The sequence below is a fragment of the Tasmannia lanceolata genome, unplaced genomic scaffold (assembly GCF_043159265.1).
Source record: "Tasmannia lanceolata isolate RefF3 unplaced genomic scaffold, GAP_Taslan_0.1 ptg000023l, whole genome shotgun sequence".
Taxonomy (NCBI): Eukaryota; Viridiplantae; Streptophyta; class Magnoliopsida; order Canellales; family Winteraceae; genus Tasmannia; species Tasmannia lanceolata.
The window spans coordinates 19,408,948-19,431,038 of record NW_027518700.1 but is presented as its reverse complement, the minus strand read 5'-3'; the positions used below and the strand labels follow the sequence as shown (position 1 = coordinate 19,431,038).

Below are 22,091 nucleotides of genomic sequence, written 5' to 3'. Positions count from 1 at the left end.
TATCGGATTTTGATGTTCTTATACTCGATTTGAATGGAAATGATGAGATATTTATGTTAAAAATATTTTCACAAATATTTGAAAAAATTTTGGACCATGTATGATAGGATTTATGTGCTGGATCCATTTTTCAAGTGCTAATTTAATGTCTTTCCATTTTGAAACTTAACTTAGCACTTGGGCTTTGGGGTCACTTTTGAAAATATTTTGGGGTATTTTTTAGTGTGCCTTGATCAAGAATAAGTCCTAAGAGAGAGGGATATACATTCTACCATTCTATGCACTCTCTTGAATGATTCTTAAAGTAGCCTTCATTTGATCTTAATTTGAGTGCAATGCTTGCTTGTGGGATCTTCAATTAGAGCTTCTTACTTTGACATGTTCCATGGATGGTGCCACTATTGTGTTCAAGCTCTTTTCCCTTTGTGCATGTTCCTTTGAATGTTCACTTGCTTGGGATGCTTGAATTTGAGCTCCACCTTGATTGTACCTTCAAAGAATGATGATCTGAGTTTGTTCCAGCTCCTTGGACAGTTGAATGGTTCATCCTTAAGTATAGGCCATGTATGGTGGTGTGCTAACATATCTCAGCCTCTGAAACCTGTCTATAACACAACACTAAAGGCAGCTCATTAGTCCATAAAGGACTAATCAATTTTGGTTTGTTAGCCATCAAAACAAGGTGATTAGTTGAACCCATGGGGAACCCTTGGGCTAACAAATAAGAAGAATCCTCTTCAATGATCAAAGGACCAATGTTGTGCTAAACATACCATTTTAGCATGAACACCCCCCCCCCCCCCACATCCTCGCGTGTCTGCTTCATTTGCGTCTTAGGTACCAGCCGTACCCAAATATGACAAAATCATGCAACCTTCCGACTGACGGATTATGCCCCCAAAGCTGGCCATCCCAGGATTTCTCATCGAACTGCCACAAAAGTTAAGCTTGCACCAACCTTCTGAGGGAGGACACCAATGTGGTGAAATGATTTCTTGTACCTTTCTTTCTGCCGTAATCGATTTTTGATATCGGAGCGCGGTTCCTGTGGAATATGGTAGCACACCCTTAACTCTCGACCATGCGATTATGTCTAGTTTGGTTTGTAAAGCAATAAGATTCCAAGGTTTCTTAGGAAAATATCATATTACTATGTTCCTTCCGCGTGTGCCAAATGATGGCATACAGTAACGACGTCCATGGGCATTGTCCCAAACAACCATGGTATGCTCCTCTCCAATTCAGCATGTAGGGAATTTAACCGGAAAGAACTCACCCGTAAAAGCTAGCCATTAAAGGGAGGGTGCATATTCCCTTATAACCCATCCACATCCTTTTTAATTTACCGATGCGAGATAATTTGCTTTTGCGTGGAACCCCAACAATCTTTCCCTCCATGCGGAAGCAACGTGGATAATCTCTCTCCTTCTCACGGCAACAACGTGGACACCACGAGATAACTACACCGGGATTTCCGAGATCTTCCTCGAGGGACATTTTCGCCTTCGAAGGCAAATTGGGGTTACCACGCCTTGAACTCTGGTATCATTTATAGGGAATTTAACTGGGTAAAACTCATCCCAAAAAGCTAGCCATTAAGAGGTGTCATTCCCTCATAACCCATCCACATCCTTCTCAATTTACCGATGTGGGATAATTTGCTTTTGCGTGGAACCCCCAACACTTTAGATATGCTCATTTGAGTGAACCATGTCATTCCGAAGAAACGCATCATTTTAGACGTGCTCTTTGTTTATAGTTCCATCATGGTTGGGCGAACAGGGCCTTAACTTTGATGACAAGGAAAGGAAGTAGGTAAGGACAGCTCCCAACAAAATTCATTTGGCTTAGATTAGAGAAGAATGCTGACTTTTGTGAAAGGGAGCATTAATAAAACAAAACGCCTCCCCTAAAACGTCCATTTTTTATTTTCAACGGATCCGTTGGTGCATCCCATAGCACTTTCCATAACGTTTACGTGATCTAGTTGAAGATAGATGACTTCTTGAAAGGAACTTAAAAATGAAATTTCATAAATTCAGCCCCCTAAAAGTCCCCATTGCCCCTGTCGTTTTGGATTTTGAGTTCAAAACTGACTATTTGACTGAAATGTACGTTTAATTTTGAGTCCAAAATTCTGTCTTGGACTCAAATTCGATTTATCAAAGTCCAAAACGAACAGGGCCTTTTGGGTGTCATCCATGCATGCTATTATTATTTAATCTCAATCCTTCGAGAAAAAGTTAGAGGCTGATTTTAGTACAACAGATCTACCTTGCGTAGGAGCTTATATTACTTTTCTAAACTATTCACGTTGGCCCTTTTAATATATGACAATCTGGCAAATAACGTTTGATGGTCCGGACATATACTAAGTTTTGGTAAAGGGGGACCGACCGACCACACCCTTTTGCTAAGAAATAAATGGAATGAAAAATTTGCCCCCTTTTCTTCCCTGGACCAGCTCCTTGTAGTGTAAAAAAGAGGATCATAAATACACAGGAGGGGGCTGGCCCGGGGAAGAAAAGGGGATGAATTTATCACCTCCCTAAATAAATAAGAAAGCACCACCAAATTTTAATTGACCAAAATGCCCTCAAAGATTACTTCAAGACCATCACTTGCAACATTGGGCCTTTTAAGAAATATACCAGCGGCATCTTAGTCATTACAAGTGAGTGTGTCAAATTGCTTGATAAATAACAAAGTTAAAAATGATGCCTTTAGATTAAAGTGGAATTAACATTTGCTGATTGTACCTAAAGCTTCAATGCTTTTTATTGCGTGATTAAAGTATGCTCCTAAAAGTTTATGAAAAAGTAAAAACAACCTCGAGAGATGGTGTGTGAAATCTCTACACTATCGGAAAGAAATTTACACATCCACCTTCCTCACAGCCACTTTTAGGGCCACATATTTGCCATGTGGACTTGATCGGGTCCATTGGTCCGACCTGTGAACACAAGTCTAGTCATTGCCATTGATCACATCATGATCGGATGATCCTAGCCCTTTGATACATCAAGCATTGTTAGGTTACTGTGAAGAAAATCTAAACCATTGATTTTTCTGATCTTATGGATGAGGTGGTATCAAGACTGTGGTTGCCTCATGATGGTATACAAGTCTAGTCCATTTTTAAAAATTCATGTCATGGTGTTAAATGGACATCACATGTCTGAAATTCGTATGGAAAACTGTATTGGTCAATGGGTGGTGCTATCGAGCAAAAGGTGGGGACCTTATTTTTAACTCCCCGTGCTTTTCATTTGGTGTTTTCTCAAAAGAAGACTTCTGCTTTGCTTTATTTGCAAAAAGAGTTCTAATTTGAAAATTTGCATACGGAGTCGTCCTGTTTGAGTGAATTTTGCAAATCAGGTCATGTGACCAAAATACCCATAATAGATTTTTTTTCTCATTTAAAAAGACCAATATGTCCTTACATTGAAAAGAAAAAAAGTTACCTTATAAAAAGACAAAAATTTCCATGACAACCAATGATAAGTTTTGAATCAAGGGTGTGGGAATATCATTTCTACATATACCAGCTTTCTTATTCATGTTTGTTAAAAAAAAAAAACGGACCCACCCCATCAAGCACACGTGTAAAATTGCGGTTCCCATCATACAATGGCTCTAGTGGAGATTGTGGGACATACACCATCAAATCATGGGGCAAAATGGTGGGCTCCACCCAATGTTTGGGTTCGAATTGAGTTGGTGGGGCCCACCCAATCAAAACATATCAATGTGAATCATGGATATTTTGGTCTTTTACAAGTAATTTTCATCTTTTCACATATAAGGACATTTTAAACTCTTTAAACCCTTTAAATACTACACGACAAACAAGTGGAGCGCATGTTTATCGAAACACTTGGCGCAAATATCATTCCCCTAAGGCTCTGTTCACTTACCTTCTTGAGAAAGGAAAGGAGAAGAAAGTGAGCCAAATTTTCCTGTGATTGGACATGATTTGACATTTTTCGCCGTTCACTTGTTTTCTCGGGAAAGCGGAATTACACAGGTGGAAAATATAAATAATGACGTGGAAAACCAACTTTCTTACACTTTCCTTCTAAATTTTCTCACCAAAAGGATGGGAAAATCACTTTCCTGAGAAAACCACTTTGCCTGCATACTTTCTTTTCCTTTTCTTGGCCAAGTGAACAACAGAATTTTCTCACAAAAAGAATTTTCTCACAGTTTCTTTTCCTTTCTTTTCCAGTGTTCCACGTCAGATTCTTTTCCTTTATTTTCTTTTCCTGCAGCCAGAAAACAAGTGAATAGAGTTAATGTTTTTTGTGAGGAAAAAAAAAAAAAAAAAAACTAACATGGGTATTTTGGCCATAAATTGATGGCATGACCTGACTTGAAAATTTCTTTCAAAGGTGATGACGCTATTTGAAAAGTGTCAAATAGAATACTGTTTTTACAAATAGAACAAAGAAGAAGTCACAAAGAAGAGGACTTCTTCTGTAGAAAACCTTTTCATTTTAACATGTTATTATATGTTATGTTGAACCTTTTGGTTTTGTTTTTGTTATTATTCATTTTTTTTTTCTCTGCTTGTTTTTGTGCTGATTCTTGAGCTCTCTGTCCACTCCACAACAAGATCCTTAACTTCATTGCTTCGTCATTTCACTTCCGTTTTTCTTACCCCCTTTACTCATTTTCTACCTTTTTTGATCCCCTTTACTCATTTTCTACCTTTTTTGAAAGATCCCTTTTTAAATCTATAATCCAGCTTGGTATTTGCAGGCTTCACCTGGTACTTGGTCCACCTCTACAGCTTGAAAAATAAAACCAAGTTTTGTTGTCCTTTTTTGATCTGTTTCTGGTTTTAAAAACAGTTTTAGGGATTTAGAGCATGCTCAGAGTGATTTTTTCGACTGCCTTGTCTCAATTTTAAGTCTTATTTTCTTTATTTTTTCCCACAACCTTAGCAGTTCCTTTCATTTTTCGTCTTTTATTCTGTTTTTTGTACTGTCCAAGCTCCTTTTTTTTAATCTTTCTATATATTTTCCAGCATCATCTAAGCTATGATTATAAACCCATTTTATTTTTGACTTGGGTTTTCTAATCTACAAACCATTTTGGGATTTCAGAGGAGAATCAAAGTGGGTTTGCATTTGCTTTCATGGGTTGATTACATTTTTTTCATAATCTCTTACTCCTTTTAAGCCCATGTCATTCAATCCAAGCACTAGTTTTGAACCCATTTCAGTTTTTGGTTAGGGTTTCAAATTTGTTTTAAGCCCATATCATTCAATCCAAGCACTAGTTTTGAACCCATTTCAGTTTTTAGTTAGGGTTTCAAATTTGTTTTAAGCTCATGTCATTCAATCCAAGCACTAGATTTGAACCTATTCCAGTTTTTGGTTAGGGTTTCGAATTTATAATCTGTTTTGGAGTTAACAAGTCATGGGGTGTTTTTCTATAATTTTTGCGGTGGTTTGTTGCTTTTATTTAGTAGTTTCAGTGAGTGGTATTGGGGCTAATTTGGGGACTCAGACAAGCCACCCTCTACCACCTGATGTAATAGTTCAAATGCTACAGGATAATAGGTTTCAAAAGGTTAAACTTTTTGATGCAGATTCAGGAATTTTAGATACCCTTAGCAACTCTCCAATTGAGGTGATGGTGGGGATCCCAAATGATATGCTTGCCACTCTTGCAAGCAGTGTGAACGCAGCACAAACATGGGTATCTAAGAATGTCTCTTCACATATTAAGAAAGGTGTGAATGTCAGGTGGGGGTATCTCTCCTTACTCCCTTATATCTTTTAATAGATTGAAAAAGTTACAGATTGTTTTAAGGGTTTTGCTAACTCGTTAAGGTGCATTGGAAACTTGATTTTACTCATGTTTTGAGACTTTTTTTAAAATCAAAACATCTGTAAAAGTCACAAAACATCTGCAAAATAAAGTTTCCAATGCACCTTAACAGGTGCGTTAGGGTACTAGTTAGCAAAAGCCTTGCTTTAATAATGGTTGGATTTCTAAAATATGTTATAAATTGTTCTGTATGCTTATGTATTTCATTACTGCTCAGAATGGCGTGGAATGTGATAAATTGAATAGTATTTTATTTGGAATGCTAGAGTTTGATGACATTAATTTACACATCGTTTTAATGGTAGCTGGATTTCTAGAATATGTTGGATTTAGGGTTTAATTTGCTGTACTAAAAGTTGGTTTCTGTTGTTAGAATCCGTAGGACTTATTATTTGATTAATTTGGTTCAACTTCCCTTAAAAACATTTTCCGATTGCAATCGGGTACTATTTTAGATGGAACATGAATCATAAAATTCACCCATATATGGAAAGATTTAAGCTTTTCTCATTCTTAGTGCTTTTAAGTTTACTTTTTATCTCGTGGATTGATGAGAATTAAAAAGATGGACTTATTTCAATAGATTGTTCTGTATGCTAATCCAGTTCATTACTGTGCAGAATGGTGTGGAATGTAATAAATTGAATAGTATTTTATTTGGAATGCTAGGATTGTTGTGGGGTCCAGCCCATGTAGGCCCCATGCTCACCCACCGAATCCTATTTAGAATAGAAAGTATACTTTCCTAGTTGAAAAAGGAAAGAGAGAGAAACGGTGAGTTAGTGTTGACATTTTTGTAAAACGTTTAAAGAAAAGGAAAACCCAATCGTGGGTTGTGTGCCGTGGAGTGCAAATAGAAAGAAAGAAAGAAGGAAAAAGAGAGAGAGAAAAAGAAGAAGAAGAAGAAGAAAAAGAAAACAAGGGTTTTTCTTGAGTGCTCTTTTTGGGGGTTTTGATTGGGATCAAAACCTAAGTTTTGGAGCGTTCTTCTTGGAGATTTTCACCACGCCGTTGGATCCTCTTGTTGCACAGAGACTTCGTGAGGATTTGGCTTTCTTTGACTTGAAGATCGAAGTGGGTATTTTTTTGTGAAAAAGTGGATTTTGTTGTTCGCAACGAGGTAACCCTTTTATCTCTCTTATTTCTTGTATGGTCTCAAGTTTTGGGTGAAAAACTTGAGAGAAAGACGTTGTATTACTTATTTGATTAGTGGATATTTCGTCGAATTCGCCCCGTGGTTTTCCTTCTTCGTTGGAGGGTTTTCCACGTAAATCTCGGTGTTCTTTTCGGCGAAAGACCCAACAAGTGGTATCAGAGCTGTGGTTGTTTAGAAGCATAGTTGTTTCCGTGGATTGAGATGGAGAGTTCTTTAGGAACCATGATCAAGTTGATTGGATCAAATTGGATGATTTGGAAACCAAATATGGAAGATATTCCTTATTGCAAGGATTTGTACATTGAAGGTGATAAAGCTAAGCCGACTAGCATGTCTGATAAGGATTGACAAAATTGAATAGAAAGGCTATCGGACATAAGGCAATGGTTGGATGACAGTGTGTTCCACCGTGTGTCTAATGAAACATCCGCACGTTCTCTTTGGACAAAGTTGGAGGGTCTTTATGAGAGAACGACTGCTGGGAACAAAGCTTTCTTAATTCGAAAGCTTGTAAACCTAAAGTTCAGAGAAGGTGGTTCAATTGCAGAGCATTTGAATGAAGTTCAGAGCATACTGAACCAATTATCTCCAATGAAGATGGTGCTAGATGATGAGTTGCAGGCATTGTTACTTTTGAGCTCGTTACCTGACAGTTGGGAAGCTTTGGTTGTGTCACTTAGTAACTCTGCTCCAGAGGTGTACTTAGTATGAGCCAAGTTACTAGTAGCTTGCTTAATGAAGAAACTAGAAGGAAATCAACGGGTACAGATCATGCACATGCTCTTGTCACAGAGAACAGGGGTAGAAGTAAAAGCAGAGGGTCAAAAAAATTATGACAAATTCAGAGAAATGTCGAATTCAAGAGAGAATAAAATATGCTTCCACTGTGGCAAAGAGGGCCATATAAGGAAGAATTGTTGGGTTTATAAAAGAGAACAAAAAAAGGTAAAAATAAAAAAAATGTTGATGATAAAGGCAATACGGCTATCGTGTCTGATGAAGAAGTGATAATACTTCCTTTTGGAGAAGAAGAGTGTTTGCATGTTGCAGATCAGAGTATAGAGCGGGTTGTTGATACAGGTTCTTCTCACCACGCTACTCATAACAGGGAGTTCTTCACTTCATATAAAGCAGGGGACTTTGGTATGATGAAGATGGGGAACACTAGTCTCTCAAAGATTGTTGGAATTGGTGATGTGTGCATAGATGGGTTGGTTCTAAGAGCCCAATGGCTTGGCCCTTTCCACCTTATCTTTTTGGCTTATGAAGCATCTCATAACATAATCTTCAAGATCATCCCCTATCCTGTGCCAATAATTGCCCTATTCCAACAGGGCAAGTGCACAGTGAATCCTAGGGTGCCTCACACATAGGGTGTCATTGCACTATTTGAGTCTTAGAAATTTCTTCCTTAAGTCCCCTACTTGTGGAATATCTAGACGGCTCCACTTGGTTACCAAGAAGCCCTCATGAACACAAAAAACGTGTCTTTTTTTCTAACGCTTCACGAATGTGATCATGCAGTATGCTCTTAAGTTGGCTCACGGAATTTCATTCCTCCAACAACAAGGCATCTAACTTGGCCTTCTGAATTAGTGCATCTGCCACTTGATTTGATTAGCCCTCTTTGTGTGTGAGCACCATATCAAATTCTGCAGGACGTCTTACCAACAAGCTTGCTACATAGATAACTTCGTTTGTGTTTGCAAATAACCTGTGGCCAATTTGTCCGTCAACGAACTTTGGAGCCAAGAGATAGTGTCTCCACACCCTCAAGTATTTATTATCACAGTCATTTCCTTTTTCTTACACTGTATACCTCTATTAAGTGCCATTCAATTTACGACTCTCATAAGCAATGATGTGCCCTTCATGCATGATCACACCATCAATGGCATAGACCAAGGCGTCCTCCTGAACCTCAATGGGCAGGAATGGTTCGACAACTATTGCATTGGCTCCTCCATTACAAAGTTCTTTAGGTCTTCAAATGCCTTCTCACACTTCTCTAACCACATCTGCGAGCGATCATTCTTTAGTAGATCCTCTCAAGGGATTGCTTGACTTTAGCACTTTTTTTAAATGGTGCTTGACTTGAGCACTTTGTTATGAAACGTCGATAATAGTTAACAAACCTTAGGAATGATTAGAGTTTCTCCACCTTATTTAGGCTTTGCCACTCTTGTATGACACATACTCTCTCTTTGTCCATACAAATTTCTCCCCTACCAATCTCATGTCACAATAACATGATACACTCTTGAACAAAGAGCACTTCTCCAACTTCACATAGAGCTGATTCCTCCTGAGCGCACCAAGAACTTTATTTATGTTGTGCAGATGTCTTATATTTTGGTAGTGATTTAGCTCCCTGACGGACTAATGTGCACGATGCACATTCAGGTTGAGCTGCGGGATCAACTCATTGGGCTGCGGGGGCAGTGTGCCCCTATCAGAGTTTTTGGGACAACGCCCTGAAAGGAATGTGATATTTGTTCTTCAGAGTTAGCTTGTTCAATTTCCATTAATCAATGCACAATCATACACTCCCATGATCCCATCATGCTTATTTTGAAACAACATGGAACTACCAAAAGGGGCTTTGGATGGCCTAATGAATCCTGATTCCAACAGCTCATCTAGTTGCCTCTCAAGTTCTACCAACTCAGGAGAAGCCATCACATGAGGGGGGCTCGAGCTGGGGGAACACTCTCAGTCCCAAGCTTAATCTTATGGTCCACTGCCCTTCACAATGACAACGTTCCAGGTAGCTTTTCTAGCATGACATCCTTAAAGTCAATGTAAGACATTTTGGATGTCCCGAGGAATAGGGTTCTCCCACAACAATGTTTCTGCAATCTTTAAGGTAGCCTCCTCCCCAAACACGAATAGAGAGTTGGAATTGGGCATTAGCACAACCTTGTTCGGAAACCCCATCCGCAATATGACTTGGAAGTCATCATGGGTTGCTGCCATGAATATGGCGCTCTTGGCCATGTTCCAGTCTTAATTGACATACCCCTTATTGAGCCAACAATACAACATCATGTTGAGTTCACTTCTTGCTTCAACTCCAACTGCATCGCATCATGGTCAGAGCAAGATTGTGAGTGACCCCTATGTTGATTATGGCTCAGGTTATCTCGCCACTGATGCATTGCTCAACATACATCAAACCACGCACCCCCCCCCCCCCCCCCCCCCCCCCCCACAAACCCACCCACCCACCCACAGCCCAAGCTGGGGTCTTCTTTGTTGTATGCCCCTTGATAGCATTGAGTAGTCATAGGGCTTCTGTCCTTGGTTCCTCATCTTCACCTTGTGTCTCAGGTGGAGTTGCTGTGACTTGTAGAGCACTGAGGGCTTGTTTATGAGAGCAATTGGCCATACGATACATCTCTTTGCATATGGTACCCACCCTCAGGTGCAGAGTTGGATGTCTCAATGTTCTTATTAGATCCATCCTTGGGGTGAGGCCTCTTCTCACTACCTTATCCCTTCTCTTTAAAGTTCTTGGAAGGTTTGGTTTTTGATTCCTTCTTCTTTAAGCTGTCATTCGCAGCGTAGTCAACTAGTCTTTCATCAGCAATTTGCGCCATTGCGAGTTCCTGTACTCCTCTCCACTAGAGCTCCGCCTAAGCCCAAGGTTTCAGTCCCACCATCAATTGGAAGAGCTTGTCTTCCTCGGACATGCTCTTGATATCTAGATTCAGTGAAGAGAATTACTTCACATGCTCCCTAATTGTCCTTGTGTGTTGGAGACATCTTAGATTCTTCTGAGAATGAACTCTACATTTTCAGGCAAGAATTGGGCTTTAACTCTCGCTTCAAGTCCTCCCAAGTATCGATCATTCAATGCCTTGCCTTTATATGCTCATAGCAAGTTCGCCACCACAATTTGGCATCTCCTGTCAGGTAACATGGTGCTGTAACAACTTTGGCCTCCTTCTCAAGGCATGTGACATGGAAGTATTGTTCCATGTCAATACGAAGTTCTGGAGCTCCTTGGCCTCATGAGTGCTGTGAAGCATCAAGGTTCTGGCACCCGGACCCTACTTATATGCCCCTCAACAATAACACTCATGCCATTACCGATAGTCCTCATGAGTAAAATTCGCCTTGCTGGTGAGACCGTGAGAGTTTAGATCTGGGTATGTAGGGCCTTCTGTTACCCCTAATCTCATTGCTAAGGGTCTCAAATGATTTAGAAAGACTATTGTTCATGCTCCACCACTTCCACTCCTAAAGGCTAGGAAGTCGTTCTTCTTGTTCAATTGCTGCTCTATGGTTTCCGCTAGTGTGAGCTCTCCTTGAACCGGACTGGACTCGGGGGGGGGTAGGTTGTGTTCCGCATCCACCTTTCGTCCTCCTATGACGTTAATGGTTGCTTCTTTGGTGAGGGAACTCTGGGCTCTGATACTAACTGTCATGGGACTTCAGTCTCACGACTAGGTCCGTGCGGCACACGACAAGGGAAGTCAACCAAGCAAGGCTATAGGGCTTAAACCTACAATGCAAGAATGAGAGGGAAGCTACGTTCATAAGCACATAAGAAAGTGAAGGGGGCAAAAGCAAAGCAAAGGAAAGCAAATTATATTTATTGTCGAACTCAATCAATGTACAATATACAAGTAAATAAGGCTACAAACTTCGAGGAGACCTGGTCGACCATTTACTAGAATGGAGTCCTTGCTAAAATATGTACTAGCAAGCACTACTCTATAGCCAAGCTTTTAGGTTAATAGGGAGAGGCACTTTCCTAGCGTAGGCAAGAGTGCCCACCAAAGGTGCTACATTTACATACTACTTTTTTGGTAATATGTACACACATGCCCCAAATTGATTCTGACACCCTATTATGTAAAAGTCATGGGCCATAGGCCATGCGAACAACATTGGAACAAATGACCTTGTGATACTAGGTGATGCAGGACAATAGCTAGAATAGGGAAAACTCTACACTCCTAATGGGATTAAGACTTTAGGACAATTTAGGGCTTACGTGGAAAATTAAAAGAACACTTAACAACATACCTAGGGCCAAATTAATGCCTAATTAATCTATGGGTAGTAGCAATAATGAGACTTAAATAACATAAATAATTATAAAGATCATAATAAGCATGAACTAAACCTTATACAAATCAATCAAAGCGATAATGATTCGTTAAATGAATTGATAATAGAAAGATTAGTCCGAAGATAGGCCTACGCGTGCAACCAATTAAAAGAACTAAAAAACTAATGCAAGTACCAATGAAATAGATGTCACACAAGCATGAAAATAATAATATCTAATGAAGAAAAACAAAAAAAAAGTCCAGTAGCAGTAAAAAGCTTAAAACGGTCCAATTTTGGGTTGTAGGGGTATTTTGGTAATTTGGCAGATCTGGAAGTTTGGTTTAATACTGCTGTCTAAGTCTTAGGTTAAGGTATAGAAGGTAAAAGAAATGTTAATCTAGGATTTAGGCTCTGATTTGATGGTAGGTTAAGCTATGGATCTTTAAAATGGGTTTTCGGGCTTGAAAATGGTGCAAATTTTGAAAAGGGTGCAAATTTTCAATTAGGCTCAAAAGGAATTTAAAGCTATGGTTCTTGGGTGTTTAGGCTAAGGTTTATCATAAAAATAATCCTTCAAAGTCTCGAAACGAGATCTTAAAGAATGAGAGAGATCTATGGATTTTGGGTTTTTGTATTTTAGGGTCCAAGAACAAAGAAAAAAAAAGAAAATCTGATTTACTAACCTTCTTTGTGCTGATTTGATTGAAGAAATAGAAGATAATAGAGGAGAGGAGAGGAGATGGTTCCAAACCACCAAGAGGAGAAGAGAAGAAGGAGTCCAAGCCACAATAGCTCTCACAAAAGAAAATCCCAATTCTATTCAATATTCAAAGTCCCTTACTTTGTTTTCATACGATGTATTTATAAGAAAAAGAAACCTTAGAAGATGACCTAAAGTTAAGCACTAATCTCAACCATTCATCTAATCTAAAGCAAAGCTAAATAAAGATAAAAACTTACCAAAAATAGTAATCCCGTAATTGACCTATACCCTTTCCTAAAAACACTCATAAGTTGCTCAAATCGCATCCAAATCATATGATCTTGGGCCCATTAGATAGGTAATTGAAAAACATTTCTAATAATATAAAAAACACACCAAACGGGTGAGATTTGATGCCTAAAAAGTAGGCTACAAATAAAATGACGAAAATAGAAAGTAAATAATTTTTAAAAAAAAGACGGCAATATCCGTGGCCCATGCTAGAGTGTACACCATCATTCTCGTCCACGTCTGCGCTTGTAAACTTTGAATCCACACCCGTTGTTGATGTCCCCATCACTAGGCATGGTGACTGAGAGTGACTAAACGCCAAAACATCTTTATAGACTATTGTAAACACCTCATTTTGTGCCTGACAGACCTTGCACTCACCCCGAGATCAAATCCATTATAGATGGAGCCTCTATGATGTATTGAGAATCAAACCCTATGAAACTATTCAGACCTAAGGCCAACTATATTTTGATCCATCTTTTGAAATCACCAACCCTAAGAACCTCATTGAACTATAGAAACTCTAGTGGACCTATGATTTCCCACAAAATCCTAGAAATCGACTAATAACCCCTAGAAATCTTAGGAACCCTTAAGACACCTTATAAAGACTCATGAGCCCTATAAACCACTTAAAAAACCCTTGAAAAATGACATAAAACCCAAAAAATCTAGAAAAATGAAGGTCAAGTATCTATCTAATTGATCAATGGGACTTAGACCGATAGGCTAGGGCGTGACCGATCAGTCAGAACCCCTACCAATTGGTCGACCACTTGGAGTTGGATAAGATCAAATTTAAAGTTTGAGTTCTATCCTCTTCTAGCTAGTTCAATCCGTCCTTCCTATGCCCCCTTTACCTAAAAAACTTATAAAACTCCTTTTTAATGATCCTAGCCCTTCAAAAACCTCACCACAGGATTAAAACCCTAATTTTAGTCCCACATTGGAATCCAACAAAAGCCCATCCCTGACTAAGTCTATAAAGAGGGAACCCCATTCCCAGTTCAGAGCACTAGAGTTCCCTCCAAGGAAGCCCTGAAAAAAGTTTAGAGGACTCTCTGGAAGTCAAATAGTGGAACTAGGCTCTGGTAAGACTTTCCAGCATGAAGAGTCGATCTGAGAGAGCTTAGGGTTTGAACGGACTTAAGGTTTTCTAACAACCTGCAGTAAGTCTTCTTGCTCTCTTTACCTTTCCCTCTTTCCTCCAGTCTCCACGCAGACATGAGCCCCTGCTTAAGTCTATAAAGAAGGACCCCCATTCTCAGTTCAGATCACTAGAGCTCCCTCTAAGGAAGCCCTGAAAAGAGTTTAGAGAACTCTTTGGGAGTCAAATAGTGGAACTAGGCTCTTGTAAGGCTTTCTAGCACGAAGAGTTGGTGTGAGAGAGCTTAGGGTTCGAACGGACTTAAGGTTTTGCGACAACTTGCAGTAAGTCCTCTTGCTCTCTTCACCTTTGCCTCTTTCCTCTAGTTCCCACGCAAAGGTGAGCCCATGGGTGAGTGGAAGGAGAACACTAAGGATTCCTCTCTCCGGATTGTTGGGTATACTTTCTTCCTGTCTTTTTCTTTTCTTTTCTATATTTAAGTCACAAATAGCAAGGCCACGTTAGATATGATTTCTTAGAATAGAGTTGATCTAAATTTTCTTCAGCATGCCTAATTAAGGTAATAATGGTAACATGTTTAGACAAGGTGCTTACGCTTTTTTTCTCGAGAATATACCAAGCATTGTATTGAGATTGATGTTTGATTAAAAAAATTTAGAAATTTGGATGTAATTCACCTTGAATCATTCATCTTGGCTGATCAGTTGGCATCCCGAAATCGGTTGAGCCCAAACCTATTAGTGTTACCCCCCCTCCCCAACCGATTGGCCGACCCTAGATGCAGAGACGGAGCCAAGGGGGCCTGAAATTCAGAAAATTTCCAGTCTATAGTGGTAAGAGTTTTTTCATAAAGTTGCCCCTCTTCTATGAAAATCCGGAATCTTCCCTATCTTATAGGATTTTGCCAACTAAATTAATGCCTTTTTCCACCTAGATTAACTCTATCCGGAATCTTCCATATATTATAGGATTTTGTCACCTATTAATGCCCTTTTTCCACCTAGATTAACCGTCTCTCTCTCTCTCAACATCCATCAATGCCCCCTCTTTCGTTTCAACTGATTTGCTAAGGGGAATCGCGCCTTATCTGCATGATTGTATATGTAGGCCTGTATTTGAAAAACAGTACACCACAAGACGATCCAAACCGTCCATTTGATTAAGGGAGTCACAAGATTTTACATGGTGTAAGCCCGTATTAGAAAAAATGTATTGTACGGGCTGCACCACAGGATGATCTGAACCGTCCATTTGATGGGCCAAGACGAAAACAGGTTGTGCCCAAAAATTCATTTGCCTAGTATGATCCCACCAATCTATGTGGGAACATAATATGATGTACACCTCTATATATTAGAGGGCTAGGATCATCCCATGTAAATGAATTTTTGGGAACAGCCTACTAACGTTGTGGCGCATCAAATGGACGGTTTTGATCATCCTATGGTGCCAGCCCATACAATAGTTTTTGAAAAATACTGGACTATACTGGTGCACACCATGTGAAAACTCTCTAGTCTCTACTAATTAATTATGAGATTTTATATGTTGTATGCACGTAAAGTCAAGTATTTTTTAAAAAGTAGGGCCCAATTCATAAGATGATCCAAACTGTTCATTTGTTGCGCACAATATACCGCCTGCACCCCGTAAATCATCTCCATAGGATGATCCTAACCCTCCGATCAAAGTAGAAAGTGATCCGCTTGGCGGGGTTTGGGGGGCGGAGGGAGGCGGGGTCTTGGAATTTATTAAATCACCAATATTCTTGGGCAATGCATAGTGGGCCCTACTACATCAAAATTTGAGGTGTAAATTGTGGTCTCCACCTTATGCATCAGTTAGGGGGAGATGGTGGGCCCTACCTATCAAACATCAAGTGTAGAATCGTGGGCCTCAACATGCTATAACAACCTTCTTTGCGACGCGACTTTGCCCCTCTAGAGCAAATTCCTGGCTCCGCCCCTGCGGCGAGATGGGTGTCTTCTTTGAAACTCATTCTAAGCTTCATTTTTCTTTGTTTGCCTTTTTGTATTTTTGCGTATGATAAATTAGCGTTGCCTAAATCCTTATTTGATCACACTTTAAATCATCTAAAAATATTGTCAAACGCACGAGTAGAAACCGGTTTTACCAGGCGGGTTTGGTGCCTAGCACCTTCCAAATCCCATAATTAGAGAACGTATGCTTGCTTCTCTACCAGGTAGTCTCTGGGCTCTAGATCCTATCATTCAATTCTAGTGGCAACTTTCAGAATAAACGAATGGCAAGGATTAATGGGCAAAGATGTCTGTCATCCACGTATTCTAGGATGCTCTTTGTTCTCTCAAGAAACTGTGGAGGAGAATATGTGAAAGCTAAATTTCTTCTCTTACCATGTCCTCAACCCATGCATGTGACCTGCGTTGTTCGTTCGTCTTTCTTCACTGGTCGTGGCGTCTTCAACTACAGACATAATAGAATATAATGTTAATAAGTAAAACCATCCACAATGAGGAATATAAAACTTCCTAAAACAGGCAAATTATAAAAATGTATAGAGTCATGTCCATTGTCTCAGACTTAGCTGGTTCAGGGAAATAGTTTCAGTTTCCGAATTGAGGACTGCTTTGAAAAGAAACTGTTGAGGTTACCATTTGATCTAATTCCTAGTTTGTCCTTGACTCCTTGCATTCTATTGTTTCCTTTTTTTCCGTTGAAAAAGCCATTGTAATTTCCTATTTCTAGGCTACACGATCTCATATTTCCTTTGCCCCTATTTCTAGTCTACACAAATTCCTATTTTCTAGGAAATGTTCATAGCCTCTTTGGATACCTCTAAAACTTATTTGTGTATAATCTCATATGCAAATAGTTTTGAAGTTTAAGTTTTATTTATTTCAAGTACTGCTTATAATAGTTTTGGAAATACGATATATTTAATGGCTTCCAAAGGGGCATTGATGTCCCATTTACAAATAAGATAAAATTAAGATTATCTTATTTGCAAACAAGGTGTTGCATTAGAAGAGGCCCTTATTAGACTAAGATAATCTTATTTGCAAACAAGGCATTGCATTCGAAGAGGCCCTTGAGAGGCTTGAAGATGCCGTCTAGTTTTCCTTAACATGAATTGGGACATGCTATTAGTTTTCAGCTTCTATAGATAGACAAATGATATGTTACTTTCTATTACATACCGATTCGCTTTCATTATTTAACCGTGTTTGATGCTTTTCAATGCTGCACTAACTTTGGTTTACTTTATATACCATTGAATTGAAAAGAGTTTATGAATTAGAGCTAATGAATGCGATTCGCGAGCCAAACAGTCTACAAGCGTATCAACTAGCACACACTATCTAGGTAAGGGGCCCTTCAAACGAATGGTTTGGATCACCACAAAAATGTGGACCCACTCTGTTTTGTGCACTCGAGAGCATATAAGCTTATATGAGTCGAGCGCACAAACAGCCCCCCCCACCACAACACACACATATTTATTTATGAGCTATAAGATTGTGCGCTCAAACATGCGTTATATATGAGCTTATATGCGTTATAAGCTTGAGGCATTATAATGCCTCTCATTGGTTCTGCTATGTGGGACCCAAACATTTAAACCAATGTGAGGCGTTATAACGCCTCAAGCGCACCAACACTTTTCTCTTTATATATATATATATATATATATATATATATATATGTGTGTGTGTGTGTGTGTGTGTGTGTGTGGTTTGTGAGCAGCCCCCCACCACCACCACACACACACACACACAAATGGTTTGTGAGCAGCTGCTCAGATATGCTTATCTGAGCAGAGCTCACAAACCATAGGGGGCCCACATTTGGGGGGTCATCCTAGGCATTCATTTGGAAGGCCCCATCATGGATGGGGTGTGTACCAAAATCAGCTCCATTGGATCATCTTATAGTGTCCATTTGTGGAGGAAAAAATGGACAAATATTGTTTGTCCACAAATCTGCTCATTTTCCCCCTCCACAAATGGAAGGGTTAGGATGATCCAATGGAGCTGAGTTTTGGTACACACCCATCCATGATGGGGCCTTCCAAATGAATGCTTAAGATGACCCCCAAAATGTGGGCCCTCCTATGGTTTGTGAGCTCTGCTCAGATAAGCTTATCTGAGCAGCTGCTCACAAATCATTTCCTCATATATATATATATATAGCAGAAGAGGAGAAAATGAGAGAATTATTTGAATTTCTCCCAAAATTCTATGAGAATTACACGTCACTTTTTTTTGACTTTTTTTAACAAAGGCACCCATTAAAGCTACATAATTTCAATCCTACCCCCCTCCTTGATGCTTTTTTAATTATGGAAACCTCTATAGATTGGAGAGCTAGGATCAGCCTATGGAAATGATTTTACGGGCACAACCTATTTTTTTTTTGAGAAGGTAACTATTTCATTTCATTTGTAAAAATTTACAAAATGACACACGGGACAAGCTGTCCCTGTGACTGTACAAAAAAAGGAAGACTATAATCTTATGTAATAGATATTTCCGTGTCTGATCGGAATGCACCCGCCTTTGCTAAGACGTCCGCCATTGAATTTGTTGTTCGTCTCCTATGCGTTAATGATGGGTGGATATCTCGAACAAGGTCTCTAATCTCTTCCACAGTGCTTGCTAGTCTCCATGGCCCAGCACGTCTGCCCCCAGCCCACGCAATAACATTTGTGGAGTCCCCTTCTACCATCAGAGGACCCATATTGTGTGACTTATACCATCTCAGCCCGAAGAGTAATGATTTTGCCTCAGCCTCATTTGCATCACACAACCCAACCGGCCCTGAGTAAGTCATGATGACTACCCCATTTGCGTCACGGAGCGCGCCCCCGATTCCACCCGGGCCTGGATTTCCCAATGAGCTTCCATCAAAATTTAACTGATAAAATCCGTCAGGAGGTGCGATCCACCGCATGGACGGTACGGGCACAACCTATTGATATTGTGTTCCATCACATGGACGGTTTAGATCAACCTATGATGTGGTCCGTACAGTTCTTTGTCGGCTAGTGCATCGCACGGGGTTTTTTACTAGTGTGTGTGTGTGTGCGTGTGTGTGCGTGCGCGCATGCATACACTACTTCTCTGCCAAGTAGTGAACTATGAAGTATGAACCATGGACTTACACTTGCCCGTACTGAGCGTACCAACAAACTACGTAGCTATGGTTTCATGCGTGTATGACTCATACTGACATGGTTTAAAAAACTAAGAACATTTTGTCCTTGTTACATTTATTGGAGGGATCTTCTGGTTAGTACTTCCACTTGAGAATCTTGCAATTCCTTCTTTTCCCCACAAAGGAGAAAGAATCATGCAATTCCTACTTGATTTGGGCCCCCAAAAGAATTTTCTAATTACTTTTAGTTGATGTTCCTGCTCCTGCATCTTTGAATGTTTAAATTTCAGAGGTCCATGTTTTATCCGGTTCTCTGTGAGCCAGCTCTGTAGCTCTTGCTCTAAGTCTCCATGAAACTATAAGATCGATATAATAGAACAGGACCTTTAGAGGACCTTGGCCAAGACTTCATCTGGTTCATGGGTCATTGATGCCATATGAATTTGTGTATTGCAATATTATCCTCTATCAGAACAAAATCAAATTCTTTTATGACCCATGTGTTAATTTAATCTTCATTAATCTCAAAAGCTAGAAATGAATAAGATCCATACAAGTTGGAAATATACATGCAGATTTCTAAGCACCTTGTATTTTCCTTTTGAATTGTTACGTTGAATGCTTTTGATTCTTCTGCTCACTCTTATCTTCAAAGCTATGTAGCAGTCCATGAGAAAATCTGTCTTTTTTCGTATGATAAAAAATTAGATCCTTTCACCAATGCCATGAAAGGAAGAAAACGTAAATGATCCAGATAGAATGGAAATGCAAATCCACTTGCAGATTGAGCTCTACATGATTTTTAGAATTGGAATATCTTTCATAGTTTTGACTTTTGAGTCTCTTCTCAGTCTATATTCATTCTTAAAACAGGTATGTAGCTGTTGGCAATGAACCATTCCTAGAGACCTACAATGGAAGCTTCCTTGGAACAACATTCCCAGCTCTCCAAAACATCCAAAGTGCCCTAACAAATGCTGGCTTGAACAGCAAGGTGAAGGTCACCATCCCCCTCAACGCCGATGTCTACCAATCCTCCACAGGCGTCCCATCGGGAGGTGACTTTCGCTCCGACATCCATGACCTCATGGTCGCCATCATCAAATTCCTAAGTGACAATGGCGGCCCTTTCACCGTCAACATCTACCCCTTCATAAGCCTTTACCTCAATCCCGACTTCCCAGTCGACTATGCCTTCTTTGACGGCACCGCCACCCCAGTAAACGATGGAGGAACCATATACAACAACATGTTTGACGCAAATCATGACACCCTCTTATGGGCCTTGCAGAAAAATGGCTACGGAAATCTACCCATCATCGTCGGAGAAATTGGGTGGCCTACGGATGGAGACATGAATGCTAATTTGCTTTACGCACAGCGATTTAACCAAGGTTTCATGAGACACATACTAACTGGTAATGGGACCCCAATGAGACCTGGACCCATTGATGCTTATCTATTCAGTTTGATCGACGAGGATGAGAAGAGCATTGCACCAGGGAACTTTGAACGGCATTGGGGGGTATTTTACTATGATGGATCAGCTAAGTATCAGCTTAATCTTGGGACAACAAACTCGGGGACTTTGGTTCCCGCGAAGAAAGTGAAGTATCTGAGCAGGAAGTGGTGTGTACTCTCTCAGTCGGCGAGCCTTAGTGATCCACAAGTGGCACCAAGTGTGAGTTTTGCGTGTGCGAATGCTGATTGCACTAGTCTTGGATATGGGACGTCCTGTTCAAATTTGGATACCCGAGGGAACCTTTCATATGCATTTAACAGTTACTATCAGAAGTTTGATCAGGATGATAGTGCATGCAAGTTCCCACACCTTTCTATTGTGACAACGAAAGATCCGTCCACCTCAAATTGCAGGTTTCCGATCATGATCGATCTGAGTCAATCTGGAAGCAGTCGGAAATTTTGTTTCAGAAAAGTCGTGGTTAGTTTGGCGGTTGGTCTTCTCTCTATGTTGACAGTTATTTGAATTTTGAGAAATTTTCTTTGAATTTTTATATATAGAGAGGGAGCAATGGTACTATCATTTTTGGGTCCCACATGGGGATATTTGTGTGTAATCAATACCTTTGATCTTGTCGACTATCATGAAGGACCCACATGACATAATGACCGAGAGCCTTTTGTTTTTGGTTAAAACTGTGAGGGCCTCAAGCATCCACACTGATAAAGCAAAAAGCGAATGTTATCAGGGAGCGACCGATGTCTAGAATATTAGCAAGGTGAGTCTTCTTCTATGGAGGATTTGTTCAAATTTTCAGTATCATAGTAGGACACATAACGGAGTGTATGAAGAAAAGAAAGTTTCATTGATCAAAGGAGGTTAAGGGGAGCATTGCACTAATCAAAGAAAAGTTATGTGCCGTCGTTCTTAGCATTGCCAAGTTCTGAGAAGCTCTTCACAGTAGAGTGTAATGCATCGAATGTAGGCATTAATGTTGTCATATCATAAGAGAATATGCAAGTAACCTTTTTTTTTTTGGGAAATGATATCTGCGCCAAGGTGTTTTGATAAACACAGGCTCCACTTGTTTGTCGTGTAGTAGTTAAAGGGATTTCAGAGGATATTACAGTTCTCAAAAAGCTCTTTAAACCCTTTAAATACTACACGACAAACAAGTAGAGCACATGTTTATGGAAACACTTGGCACAGATATCATTTCCGGTTTTGTTTGTGCGAAATAAAAATTACACTAGTAGAAAGTGGTCGAGCTATGAGTTAGAGCAAGCATTATATGATTCCGAAAGAGTTTGTTATTTACACTAACAAGCTTAAA

At 39.8% G+C, this 22,091-nt stretch overlaps 1 protein-coding gene across 1 annotated transcript; it reads left to right on the top strand.

The window, feature by feature from the left end:
* The first annotated feature begins 4,457 nt into the window (after positions 1–4,457).
* Positions 4,458–21,423, top strand: LOC143856251 (glucan endo-1,3-beta-glucosidase 6-like). The gene is made up of 2 exons (XM_077366414.1): positions 4,458–5,753; positions 20,170–21,423. Exons 1-2 carry the CDS (start codon positions 5,425–5,427, stop codon positions 21,281–21,283), a joined length of 1,443 nt encoding a protein of 480 aa, XP_077222529.1. The 5' UTR covers positions 4,458–5,424; the 3' UTR covers positions 21,284–21,423.
* The last annotated feature ends 668 nt before the right edge of the window (positions 21,424–22,091 follow it).